This window comes from Gallinula chloropus (genome assembly GCF_964237585.1).
Source record: "Gallinula chloropus genome assembly, chromosome: 1".
NCBI classification, from domain to species: domain Eukaryota; kingdom Metazoa; phylum Chordata; class Aves; order Gruiformes; family Rallidae; genus Gallinula; species Gallinula chloropus.
Genome location: NC_140085.1, coordinates 69,660,250 through 69,674,470, shown reverse-complemented (window position 1 = coordinate 69,674,470; position 14,221 = coordinate 69,660,250). Strand labels below are relative to the sequence as shown.

Below are 14,221 nucleotides of genomic sequence, written 5' to 3'. Positions count from 1 at the left end.
CAAAGCACCTTGCTTTGGCTCCACTGGAGTCAGGACTGGTCTGACCCAGCATGGCTTTTATTCTGTTCTTGTATCCTTATCTTGTTTTAACACAGCCTTTAGTGCATTTTATCTTTAAGAAACTAACTTGAAAAATAACAGTAATTGCTTCCAGTGAATTCAGATTCTGGATCTTTCATGACATCATTCATTTTTGAAAGGTAATAATAGTATAGGCACACTGCAATTACTTCATATAATATCAAAGTTGACAACAGGGTTTCAGTAACAGCCTGATCCAAAATCCACTGAGGTCACTGGAAAGAGTCTCATTCATTTCAATGGGCTTGGAATCAGAGCCTAAGATTCTTTGAATGGGAGTATAATAAAACATGGGAAAAAAAGAAGCTGGAAAGGAAAATTCTTCTCATGTTTTTCTCCTTGGCGGTTTAATTTGCTTTGCATCGTCATTCTCTTTTTCTTGCCATCAATACTAAAATAACAGACTGGAGGAAACACCCGTATTGTTTACAAGTGAGGTTTTTAGCAATTCCTTTGAACTGCAAAAATATATCACATTGAAAATAATTTTTCAGTGTAGAATAAGCCATCAATTCTGAGGAAAACTCAGGAAAAATTCTGTCTTCCAGAGGAGGAAGGAGAGTGCAAAAGTTTGTTTCCACCCAAACCAGACTAATACTATAACCACTCATCACTGTTCATCACTTGATTAGTGGTGGGTTGTGTAATAACCAGACTAATCATACACTAACCCTCATTTTAATTGTGCAAACCATTTATCTGGAACCACTTATCCTATTTTTGGATTTGTGGAGGGTTTAGATAAAATAACTACCAGATCAAATAACTCTGGTTTTGGTCTTGCAAACCCATAACAGCTTCCCAGGTTTTTCATCCCTAACAACCATTTTACCTTGCCCAGTCATTATTTATTCAGTCCATTTGAGGGCAGAGCCATACATCTTTGTAAGAGGTATGACTTGGTAGAGTTGTGATGCTGTAGAGGTAGACATCATTCTTAGCAGGGCCACTATGCTTTTGCATCTAAGCTATCTCAAAGCAGACATTCAGCAGTAGAGACACAAGAATAAAAGAGAAGCTCACTGCATGGACATCTTCTCCAGAGCACAGATTATGGCTTTCCCAAGTATCTCTGAAGTCCTATGATTCTCTCCCTAGTAAGACTACCCATCATGAATTCTGAAGATGAACTTATCCCAACTTATCTTACCTCTGGAAGCCAGTGGGGTTTTCTCCACATATTATGTCAAAACAAGAATTTCTGATAAAAAAATAATAAAAAGCATGTGGCAGATTTTACTTTATTTCTTTCTCCCACTTTATCTGGGGCTGTGTTTGCAGCCACTTCAGGATGTGGTTGGTGCAACACATTGTTGTGTAACTTCAGGCCTACATGCAAGTCATTCATATAGCTTTTGTTGTCCAATGTTCCACTTTTGGCTTGGCATATTAGTTGCCCATCACTGAATCAATCAGGGACACAACCCTGTGGTTCCTTCTGAGTACTTTAGACACTTTTCAACTACTGAATGCTCTGATCACTTGTTCAAATCCATAGACCCACTTAAAATCCTCCAAATGATTGCTATGATCCTTTTGATCCAAGATTTGATGAGACTAAACTTCTTGAACATATTCAGATTCCCAAACTGCTCCAATATTATTTCAAAATAAGTTTCTTTGCAGCGAACATTTCTAATTAATCTTCTGATACCTCTGAAACAGGCAGATGTTTCATAGAAAGTGCCTCTAAGACTAGTCTTTTTGAGCACAAGTTATGGTTCGAATTTGGTAATGTTACATTTGAAATAAAATAATACATTCTTGAAGGTAAGGAAAGCCTTGCATAAATTTAGCCTGCGATGTGTGGAACAAGTTCCCAAGCATAAATATTTATACATGTATTCAAACTGACATATTATTTTCCTGTGGTCCAAAAGCAGCTCAGCTACAGCTACATGTTAAAAACGTGTTTTGAGATGCTCCTCCTCCTGATAGTATAAACCATTTTAAACACTAATAGTATAGTGCTTTTTAAAGGCTCTGAAATAACTGCCACACTCAGTTATGTTTATGCCCATGAACACTCAAAAGTCACTTGGGGATACAGGACTTCAGTGCCTAAATCACTTTTTGAGTTTCTAAGGACAGAGGATGAGACAGGGCATTTAGAAATTTGAACTAAATATCTTGTGATAAAAAAAGACCACTTCTTTCAGTCCTTCCCACACAAGCACTCAGGTTTCTGATCTCCATGAATCCATCACAAGATTTTCCCACAATGTCACTGCTGTGCATGGCCAGGGACTTCTCTCCAATTTTCAGTTTAAATGTATTTATGGCCAGTTCACAAATATTTGTTCTTCTGCTTGTGCTATCTTTTCCCTTATGCATTTCTGTTGCCTCCCAGGTAATTACTCCCCTTGCAGAATTGAGCCAACCCTTTCCAGCCCTTTATATTGCTAGGTTAAAAAAAGAGCAGACTTCTGCTTCCCACTAAGAAAATAGGTTCTCTTTTTCACTAGTCACCCTAGTATTTCTGTGCTATTTTTGTTGCAGTTAGGCTCTCCTAAAGATGTGGAATCAGAATTTTGCAAAAGATGCCACCCAAGACCTTAACTGGGTCATGTGCAAAGATATACATACTTCCACGTATGTCTTGAAAATCGCTCTCCTGATCCTAGGTTCAGAATTAATTTTTTTCATGATGTATCACAGCATTTTCTTATATTAAATTGGCATTTGCTTAAGATTAATCAGCATACCAGGCCTTTCTTTTTTTTTTTTTTTATTTTTTTTTGTAAAAAATGCCATACTGTTCACCAATACCAGCACGTAGGAGGTTTTTTAAAAAATTAATTTCCCTGTGCCCGATCTTGCATTTTCTATGATTGAATTTCATACTGCTTCTATCACGGCCTTCAGGGCTACACCAGTTCTTCCTGAATGATACCCTTGATCTTCCACTGAGCTTTTCAAAACTAAAACCCATTGGCTGATCAGAAAGGAATAAATCTTTTTAAGTGGAACCAACATGTATTCTAAACCCAGTGCAAAGGATTTAGAAATAATATTTCTTGTGGAAAATTTTCCAGCAATATGTTCCCAACTTATTATGAATCAATATAGATTTTAAACATTTATTCTTAATTTCCATTTACTCCACTACCACCTGAATGCAAGGTTTTTATCTTTCCATAGTCAGTCCAGGGTTTATTAACAGAATTATATTTCATGCATAATTGGCTGGATTATAAATCCATATTACTGGAGCCACAGCTATTTTCACAAAGTTTTGAAGCTAATCATTTCACATAAAATGCAGGCACTATACCTGGGAGGAAAAGGCCTGGCTTTCCCAAAGAATGGTCCAATCTAAAAAGCAAACAGTGAATGATCAGCAGTGCAATTACCAAGCAACTTAAACTCTGTTGCTAGGAAAAGCATAGGAACATAATTTAGATGAGAATTTACAGTATGTTTAAACCTAAAACAAAGCAAGTAAAAACATGAAACCATCGTGACTTTCTGCATATAATGTCAGTAGTTAAGTTCTTCAATTTTTTTTTCCCCAAAATCAAACCATATTACTCTTGTTATTTTCGTGCATCCTAATATTTTATTTCTTAGACTTTCATGTTATAACTAAAACAAAGTTCTCCTGTGTCTATGTAATCTAATAGCAAGGACTATACAAACAGAATGGCTTCTTAATAACATTTGCAACTATTCCTCGAATCTCATGCAGGCGAATTTAATATCTATGTATGTTGACACAGTAGATTCCATTCAAAAGGATTTTTTTTTTTAATTTAAAGGCCAGAGGAGTGTCCCAGTCCACACTGTTAATTTGTAAAGAGAAAAACACTATGTGCTGAAAGTGAAGAGAATAGTTTTGTGGCAAAATATTTCAGCTGTATCCCAAAACACGAGAAAGCATGTGCAAGAAGGAATGTGGGCAGGGAAAAGTTCCAAATAGAGACAGGAGTATAAGCGAACCAGATTTCTATCAAATGTGGAGAACCATAGAGAAAAGACAGAAAGGTAAATCATTATTATAAAAGTTTTCTAAAAGGAGTGCAGAAACTAATCAATACTACAAGCTTCTCAGCGTGCACCTTAATTTCTTTTAATTTCACTTGGCGGAGGAGAGGTGGAGTATAAAGTATAATTGTAACTTGGTCATAAAAAGGGTTAAAATTACTCCAAGTTAAATCCTCTAGATATTGTGCTCCCTGTTGTGCTTGCAATTTTGGACAATTACTGTTCATTAAGTACACATCTCTCCTAAAGCCAGCTGGCACCAGAGAAATCAAATATTTCATGAGGTAGACGGGGCTTACCTTCTTTGAAGTTCCTTTATCCGAACCATCATATTGAGGTGTCCTTGTGAGTACTGTTCAATCACATCACGTACATCATATGGTTTCCGAGCTTGCTGTGAAAGGAATTAAACATGAGATTGAGAGATAAGCACAGTTTAAATTTCATTTTTATGTTGGACAGTCCTTCATTCTATTTTTGATCTTACAAAGGTTATTTGTTTGCCTTTTTACAACAGTTGTTGCAATGAATAAAAAGGGCAGAAGAGTTGTGTCTTCATGTTGCTTCATACTGAGCAAAATATTAGACCTTCACGGTGTATTTAATAAAACACAAAACCAAGATAAATTATCTAAGACTACCATGTGCGACATCTCTTGGTTCATTCCAAATCTGTATGTTAATCATAATGTCAGAGGACTGAACCACAGAGATAGGCCTGATTCATTTACACTTGGACCCAAAATGGAATGACTAAGGATGTCTGGTGAGAGAAATATTATTGCTCAACTGGGAGGCCAGATGCTTTGCATAAGTCTGAAGACTGCCGCGTGCATATTTTGATTGTCCCTCTTTGTCTTTAATGATACCTACGAGGTCAGAAAAAAGGTGCAATTCAATCAAATAAAAAAAAGGACAGATAAAAAATGCAAGACAGTTAAGGAACTGCCATCTGCCATTTACTCCCATTCTAATGAGAATCCAGATGCCTCTGTCAAACTCTGGTTTCTTGCTGTAACTACTAAGGCAGAATTTTGAAACAAGTCTAGAGAATTTGCACAAAGTGCTGTGATTATATAAAGTGCAGCACAGTAACATTTTATTGAGTAAAATTAATGTGTGTGTGATGGAATAAATGCAAATTATGCCCTTTCAAAACCACCAGCATTTTCAGAGCCATACCAACCCCTATGGGAAATGTAGGGCAAGATGTCTCCTTTTTTGGCTCTGACTCAAGAAAAGAAGAAAAAAAAAGAAAGGTAAACTGCAAATCTAGTAATTGGAAATTACTGAAAACAGCTCATTAGTCATCTTGTTGTCTGTTTCCACTCTGTCACAGCTTCAGCAAGGGCCATTAGCATGCACCACTGCACACATGCATTGAACACCTACAGTATGTGCTGGAGTCATGCTTGGAAGGCAGCCACAGGATCCTAGAAATTTCAAATGAAAGCATGGAACTGGAATGGAAACAAATCCTGTGAAATGAATGAAGCAGCAAAAGCTCTTCGTGATAAAATGCCTTCCTTGTGCTCAGCCATCATTATTACCTGCATTATTACTTTCAGAAGGGTTCACGGCTTTGGTAGCGTGCACACGTTTGTGTGAGGCTGTGAGAGGAGATACTCTGAGGGGGAGGGAAGGTTCAGCTTTCAGTTTATCGCTTTTTTTTTTTTTTTTCCCCAGCTTCACTTTTTGCAGACGCTGACACATCACTATTTCTGGCCAGAAAAGCAGCCTATTGTCTTCACCCAGAGAAACAGTGCCAGTATCACTCTTTAGATTGAGTAGCGGGGGTGCTTTGAGAGCATTTTGGCTAAATCCTCTGTCCTTTCCTTTGGACGCTCTCTATTTAAACATGATGCATGGCGCAGAGCCTAGATGAGCTGGGGATTTTTCCCTCCCTCCCTCCCTACTCCCCCATGGGCTACTATGTGTATAATTAATTCTACTCATTCCCAATGAAATTTCTTTTCTCCCACAAAAGAAGTCCTCTATCTGCTATCCCTTTTACTAAATCACCAGCTCTGAATCCTACAGTCACAAACTACTGTGCACTGCAGTCTGCCTGAGTCCTCTCTAAAGCACAGTAAAAATGCCTTTCCAACTTTCACCATTTTTCTCTCCTCTTTTTGCATAAAGCTTTAGATCTGAGCATCTTGAGTCCTGTCAAACTTTGGCACAATCTCTTGCCATGTTTTTGTTAGGAAATGCTAATACAATACAACTGAAGGAGGGAGGTAATGGGCTTCCAGGGAGGTTTGGTAACTGCAGAACTTGATGAACGACTTTAAATTTCATTCTGTCCATAATCCCAAATACTGGCCATATGGGCTCAGCATCCTACATCCTGCATGCTTAGAGGTCTTAATGCAAAACTCAAAATAGTATCACCTGCCTTTGAACTTCCAAAATCTAATTAGCATGGGGACTCCTATAAGCTATATTTCACAGCATTAAGAATGTTCCCTGTCATGAACATGAACTCACAGAATCCTCTTCATAGCCTGAGCAAGTAAGTTTCTAAGGTCTGGCATGACTGCTATTGTCTGACAGCTCCAGAATTAGGTCTGTAGGAGCAAGATATATTCTACTTTGTATCCTAACTAATTTATATACTAATTTTATGTTCTGTGAATTATCTCTTTTTCCCCCCCATGGTGTTTACCTCTCTGGTGTATTTACAATACACCTCTTCTGTTGTTTGCTGATTTAAACTGACTTCTCCTAGTCTTCTTTCATAAAATAAGGTCATCTGAAGACACATTTTTGCATGAGCTTGGGAAATGTATGTGCTAAACTGTCAGCCCTAATTCAGCCTTCTGAGTGCTGTGACCTTATCTCAGACTTCTATCCTATGCAATTAAGTGCTCAGCTTTAATCAAACTTGCTTGAAATTTAGGTTCCTGCTTTACCTTTTTATAACCTCTTCAAAAGGATTATGAAAGTTGATTAACTTGCAGTGGGTCCTCTTGGACAAAAAAGCATAAACCTTCAGATGGAAAAAACAGGGGCTTTGGAAACCAGGCCAGAAGTTAATTATTTATTTCCATGGCATCAGCAGCACAAGGGTGATGAGGACGATGATATCAGAATCACATTCCAAACAAGTTTTATCATAATAAGCCTTAGTAAACAGGCAAAACAACACAGTTTTTCTGAAGCAGCACATTCACTTTGAGCGCTTTGTACCCTGACTGAGAAAGTTAACATAAAGACAGCAAATTTCCAGAGGGCAGATGCTCCACAACCCCATAAAATAATGTGTCCCTATAATGTCCCATTCTGAGAAAAACAACCAAAAATTGGAAATGTGGGCCACAAATATGAAAATCACTTTATATAGTTTAGTGCTCACCAGTAAGGTCTACTGACCTGTAAGGCATGCATTGCACATAATTAGATGAACATTCTCTAACCAGTTGTTAGATGAGCAGTAGAGACAGTAACAGTATTGTAGGACACTCCAACAGTCTTTTCTTCCCTTCTTCCAGTAGATGAGTAAGCAGTTTATATATTGGTCAGTATAGTAAACAAGGAAACAAACAAAAAAAACCCAACAAAAAAGAGAAGTGAACAATAACTATGCTGACTCCACAAATTCAGAAGGTTTCCATGTTGTGCTGCACCCATAGACAGTTAACAGTTTTGCCCATGCTGTGGAAAAATCCACACAGGGTTAGTATAAGATTTTTGTCTTATTACAACCGTATGCACAAAGACAAGTTCACTCCCAGAGCGCTTTCAATGTCATATACTTAAGCCTACAAATTGTACTTATGGTTAATGGTGCTGCTTACCTGAAATTTTCTTCTGGCTACAAAATACTGCATTCTCCTGATGACTTTTACAGCTGTTCGATGTGCTTCAGTTAATCTGCCAAGAAAGACAAACACAGACATGCACCAGTTGAGAGTAGAAAAAAAAAAGGAAAAAGTAGGAAAAATATCTTAATGGAAGATGTTGACTCTAAGCACCAGAATCTACAAATATGTTTTATGTCTACAATGCAAAATTATAGCGTAACACACCGTGTGCATGTGTATTTTGTTCTGTGTGGCTTTACTTGCTTGTATATTGTGGTTCTAAGTATAAAAAAAGATAAGTGAGACAAGGAAAGCAGGTGAACAAAGATAATACGTGTGGAGGGGTTTAGATAGGATTACTGTCAATGCATACAACAGGCATCAGTTTGAAGAATGTTAAATGATTTTAGAACCATGACTGCATTCTTTATTTTGCATTTATTGAGTGTTTGCCTGTGAGCTCTACTGCATAGAAATCAAGTCCTTTAAAAAGTACTTTGAATTCCCTAGGAAAGAAAGAAGAATCACATCTAAAAATAAAAATAGTATCACCTCTAAAAATTAAAATAAAATTAATGCAACAACCCCCTTGGCACATACATGTGTGTGCCTGTGGTTGTCTGTATCAGTATTCAAACACAGAACCAGACGTATTATAAATTAAAAGTAGCACTTCACCCAGAGGATTTCTATTAGCAGAACATTAATTGTGCCGCTTGGCTGGCAACTGATCACCACACCCTCTTATTTACAGTGAATTTTGGAAGAGTAGAGAGGGAGCAGATATAAGGTAACTGTAAGAACAAATACTTTATTTAAGAACTGATTACTTCCCCATAGACTTATTCATTCATTCAAAATCGATGAAATAAAGAAACCACATTTTTCCTTCCAAGGAAGCAGGATTGTTATGAGGTCTATGTTCTATACAGACATCATCTTTGACGTGTGATGATAACCATAGCAAAGCTTGCCAGCAAGTTTCTCAGATCTCCTGAAAACATGTTCTGTTGCCTCTGCCCAGTGTATTTTACCAGGGAAAATGAAATACTGGCCAGGTCACCTGCTTGGTGCCACAGTTTAGAGAGTAGATAGATTACAGTGTATTTTTCAAAGTGAGGTAAATAAAAGCTAAACAAACAGGTACTGTATTTAAGAACTAATGTAATTTTTAATTTTTGTCATTTCTCTTTGATAAAATTAGCACTTCTGATTGGGTGAGATACCACGGCCACAGGAACAAGGTTACATTTTAAAGTAAGCTTTTTGTAGCTTTTTCTTCCTTTTTCTTTTTCAAGTTCCAGTTTAATATTAAATACATGTGCAAATATGTGTGAAACTCAGGTGTCCATATTACATATTTCCTTACACTTAATTTATTTACGTATATTCATGCACATAACTATATACACACATGCAAACACACCGAAGACAATAGAGGGTGGGCAGATTCAAGAGCTTCTTGTATACCATCAACAGCATTACTAAGCACGAATCTTTGCATTTGTGTAAGCCCATCAAAGGGATTTCAGAAGTGTCACTGACATCCTACGAGCAGTTTAGCCTACAGGACCTCTATTATGGTGAAAGAAAAGCTCTCAGCTTGACACTCAGGGCCCCAACTGAGTTCCTTCGGCCAGCAGCTAGAATGGAGACAGCATTCTGCTTGTAAACGACACAGATTTGACAGAGAAATCTTTGTCAGCTTGTACAAGTAATATTTTATTTTATTTTATAACCAGTAAAGAATAACAATTTAAGGTTTAGGGTTTATCCTATTTTCTCTTTCTATTAGTTAGGACAAAAGCTTGAAAATATCCCCTAGCTCTAAGTGATGTGAGACTTCATATATGGCTAAGAGTTTTTGTGGTTTTTTAGGATAATCCACAAGAAATAGTTTGTACATTGCTTAAAAAGCCTCAAACAGACAAGCTTGAAGAAGTCAGATATGGAAACAAGCCAAGGCGGTAATTTCTTCCTAATTCCTCTCCTTCAGTAGAAATCAGGGCTACAGAACTTTCCCCAGTGTGTTATCAAGTTTAAGTGTTCAAAACCAGGAAGGCTGGCTCTTGGAACCTGATGCCCTGTTTAACAGGCCTCATTTTTAGAGAGAAAAGTTATTTATTTGTGAAATACAGCGAAGAAAATCACTTGACTATAATTCAATAGGACTTGATTTTGGCCTGTTCCCGCTGGCAAAATTCATGCCAATCTCATTTTTGAAGAAGCAGCGTGCTACTGTTCAGATTGTAATGGTCATTAGTATTAAACTGAGGAATACATGAAACCTGGCTTTAATGAAAAAAAGACAGTGTGAAAAGGTGCAAATCCATAGACTGAGATATGTGGGGGTGTTATCTTAATTGCCTCAATAAAGGTATGATGAGCGTAGCAGCTCTAGATGATAGAGAACAGCTCCAGATGAGTCCCTGCTCAGTGGAATAGGCAGAGCTATCCTTCTGATGGGGGGTTGTGGCAGTGTGGCTCACTGCAATCCTAAACTTTTGTTTCCTCTCACTGATATCCAGAATGGATAATTACAACTACTTTTGGCCAGGTTACATTTATCCTTGTATTTGTCCAAACACATTTATTCTTATAACCCTTACATTTTAACCCCAAAATTTAGATTGGACAAAACTCTTTCAGCCTTGAGGGTATCAATCTTTTACATGCCAGAAGCATACAACAGGAAAGAACAAAAGGCCAGAGGTGCTTAAGGTCATGCCTTAGTAATGCTTGATAGAAACACAGCACTGCTTGCAGTCTATCTCCCAGGTATTTTGAGATACACAACTGATGAAACAATGGGGCAGGGGTGGGGGTGTGGTGGTGGTGCACACCATACTTGCATTCTCTTTCCATGTGGCGTTTTCTACTGACAGAAGACAGAAATGGACAGATCTTCACAGGTGTCATGGTGCCTAATTCTGAGGAGGTGAAGATTTGACTACTGACATAGCTCTAGCACCCAAACTAAGTCACTAGGATCTGAGCTCTTGCTCTAAGTAGGAATACGGGTGGGTGATCACACCTCCACCAAGACAAGCTCTCCTACCTCTGTGCAGCAGAGGGCAGTGGCACATACACACCCTAGGAGATACTGTCCAGTACATTAAAAAAAAATATTTTAATTGTTTAAAAGCATCACATTTTTAAAAGCATGAAACCAAGCATAAACTCTAGACCTCGTAAGGATGAGATCCATGCTGAGGTGGAGTGCTACTATTGGGTGGGTTGCTTTTTGTGTATCTTTTCCTCAGAGGATTATGATTAGAGCTTTACTGACAGACAACAGCATACTTTCCCATCTTTAACCTAAACAACAGGCAAGAAGGTTATGTTAAAACCTTCCCTTGAAAGACTGTAAAGGGAACAAAATGACATCTTAACAGAAGAGATCAGGTTTTTGGAAAGTTGTGAGCATATAACATCTGTAACTATAATGGGTACGATTAAATGTCAATTGAAATAACCTATATTTGTATCCACAAATGATACTGACATCATCTATAACCGTTTTCAAGCAGGACCCAATCCTTGGACCCATTTGCAGAACAGCACATGTTCCTTACCTCTCTGTTAACTGCTTGCTCAGCAGGACGCTCAATTTTAAAAGCAGTCCAACCCACTCTTAATTACTAAGGCTCTTCCCTAGTTTGGCTTGGGGACTTCTGGGCTGTCACACCACTGTGGTAGGGCAGGGAAAAAGAGGAGCGGTTGGATGGCCTGGGACATGTATGTTAACAAGCAGTTCCTACCCTGATGCGATGCTGAGTAACTCTCCAGCAGCTGTTCTGGTGGATGAGGGGGAAAGGAGCCCCTCTTTTCTGGCTGACTTGACCTTCCGCTCTGCGGGATTTGAGCATGTGGCTGCAGAGCCCGGTGGGACAGCTGTGTGCCAAGGAGGCACTGCAGCTCCAGGTTTGGTCCTCTGCTCATGGCTCAGAGTGCTGTGAAAAGTCACTACTTTCAGCTTAAAACACTTGGATGCATTTAAGATTTTTTTTAATTTTTTTTTTTTAATTTTAACTGCAGAAAGGCAGTAGGCTAAGCCAAAGATGCCAAACATTTTCAGTTGAAAATAATTGAACCAGAGGAGAAAAGAGAGATGATCAAATCCAAAGCAATTCTGGAAACTATCCCCAGGGATTTTTTTCTTTTATTTTTATATACCTCTCTTTTTGTTAAAAGCTTGTGTTGGCCAGTTCAGACCTACTATTTTTCTTCTTCTTTGGTATGGAGTCCGATAACTTTCAGCTTAACGTGCTTTGGAACAGTGAGGGAATATTTTAAGTGAAAAACAGATATGGAAATGAACCCTAAACCCAGGCAAAGTTACATCTGTTCCAGGCCATGCTGAGACGCAGCTCAAGTCTCCAAACAAGTCTGTTATCGGCGTGATGCACCTTCCAGTGCAGAAGCATTCTTTGTTCACCACAGTTCACTTCAGTGTAGGGAGAAGAGGAAAGACTTTATTCAGTCTGTGCTGCAGGATCGCTGCAGATAACAGAACGTGCACTCCATTCCAGACTGGTTCTCCTGACACTTATTCAGGTGTCGTGAACTAGAAGACTTACTCTGTGTAACTTAACTGCTTTGATCATGAACTGTGGAAAATAAAGGCCACTTCAGCAAGGTCAATTATAGCTCTCTGTCCCAATACACAAAACTGGCTTGAGGATATGCACTTACAGGACTTGGATTACTGCTGACCTTCGTTCGTTTGTTACATGTTGATTGCTTAGCAGGAAAACACATAAAAAGCCACACTAACTCTATTTTGATACTGGTTGTTGGATAATGTTGTAACTCCTACCCAGAGTAAAATACAGCATCAGTCTCTAAGCCAGTACAGTGACCAGGTCAGTGATGGCAACTGAAATGTAAAGAAGTTATTTGAGAAGCTCAGCTCTCCATCTTCCTTTTAGTTTTCCCGTCACATTTGATTAAGAGTATTCACTTTCTGTCTCTGTTTCTGGGAAAGAACTTTGATTCTCACTCATAACTTTAATTTTTCTCATGTACAATTTTCAAAACTGAGCTTATATTTTATCAGGAAAAATATAAAGCAAGACTTACTTGCACTGACAGCATTACCAGAATTGATAAAAGACAAGAAATATTGGCATCACAAGGTACTTTTTGTATCCAGATGCACATAGCACAGGCTGTTCAGTTCTGGAGGTGAGATTTTTCATTAAACTGCACATTCCTACTGTTACTGAAGGGCAATATTCAGCATGGGTAGACATCACCTATATTCAAATGCAGCCATGCTATGTAATTATCCTATAATATGCATAGCATGCACCAGTAAGCTTTTGGGGGAGAAGAATGGCAGGAAATCAGAAGTCATAAGGGACATGGAATTAGAGAGTTTGTTACAGACAGGCGCAGGAGTTAGCCTGTATGCAGTCACACAACAATGTGGACCTTCTGTTGATGGAGAGAGAGGAGAGGTGGTGGTGGAGAGAGGTGATGGTTCCCATCACAAGAACTGTAAAGAAAAGGAGCTTATATAATGTGTTTTAAATACCAAGGGGAGTTACAATGTCCAAATGAAAAGAAAAAAAATCTTCCTACCAATAAATGAGAATAAAATTAGTGTTGCCTTCAGCTAAGCAAAACCAGACAAAATGCCTTGGGCCTTTTAAACCACTTGAGTTAAGAGAAGGTTGTAGCTTGGATCTGACATGCAAACACCTGGAAATGTCAAGCGATGATTCTGATGCCAGAGCTCAACCCATAGCCAGGAGCAGCAGAGAAGTACAACATAAATATAACAGAAGAGGTTTCCAGTCTTGTAACATTTCATCAAAGCCTTGTGAAGAACAGATACTTCTGGAGAATTTCCACCACTTACATGATGGAAATTTTATAAGATGTCGTTTGTACTGAAACCAGAGAGAACATTTCAGAAAATGTTGGCACAACTTTATTTTTCCCTTTATTCCTAGTCACAATTGCACCTTAGACCTACCTCATCTCTATTCTAACCATATCCTTATCTGAACCTTTTCCTTTCAAGCCCATGTTTGGCTCAAAGCTATAAATAAATTAGGATTGGCTTCTCTCAAAACAGAGCAGCCTGGAGGCCTATTTGGCTAAGTGAATCTCTGCTGACAGCTTCAATTTATGAAGGAATGCTGCAGATTCTGCAAATCCCTCCTGAGCAGGTACAGTCCCAGGCAAAGTAGGAAAGAGTAGAGAATTGACATGTTTGTGGAGGGCTGCAGTCTGATATGTGGTTATGTTGCTGAAGATTTTGTGGCATTTGCTATCTCCATCCATCCATCCATCACCATATACACTGCTGCCTCTGAATTCATTCCAGAAGGCAATTGCCT

At 38.4% G+C, this 14,221-nt stretch overlaps 1 protein-coding gene across 1 annotated transcript in view; it reads right to left on the bottom strand.

Annotated features, from left to right (window-relative positions):
- LOC311189329 (potassium voltage-gated channel subfamily KQT member 1-like) overlaps positions 1-14,221 on the bottom strand; it is a gene marked incomplete at both ends in the record, with an annotated part of 484,473 nt that overhangs the window by 204,322 nt on the left and 265,930 nt on the right. Inside the window, 3 exons of the mRNA XM_084260993.1 lie at positions 3,356-3,396; positions 4,365-4,459; positions 7,866-7,941. Coding sequence (XP_084117119.1) covers positions 3,356-3,396; positions 4,365-4,459; positions 7,866-7,941 — 212 coding nt within the window. The remainder of the gene's footprint in view (positions 1-3,355; positions 3,397-4,364; positions 4,460-7,865; positions 7,942-14,221) is intronic.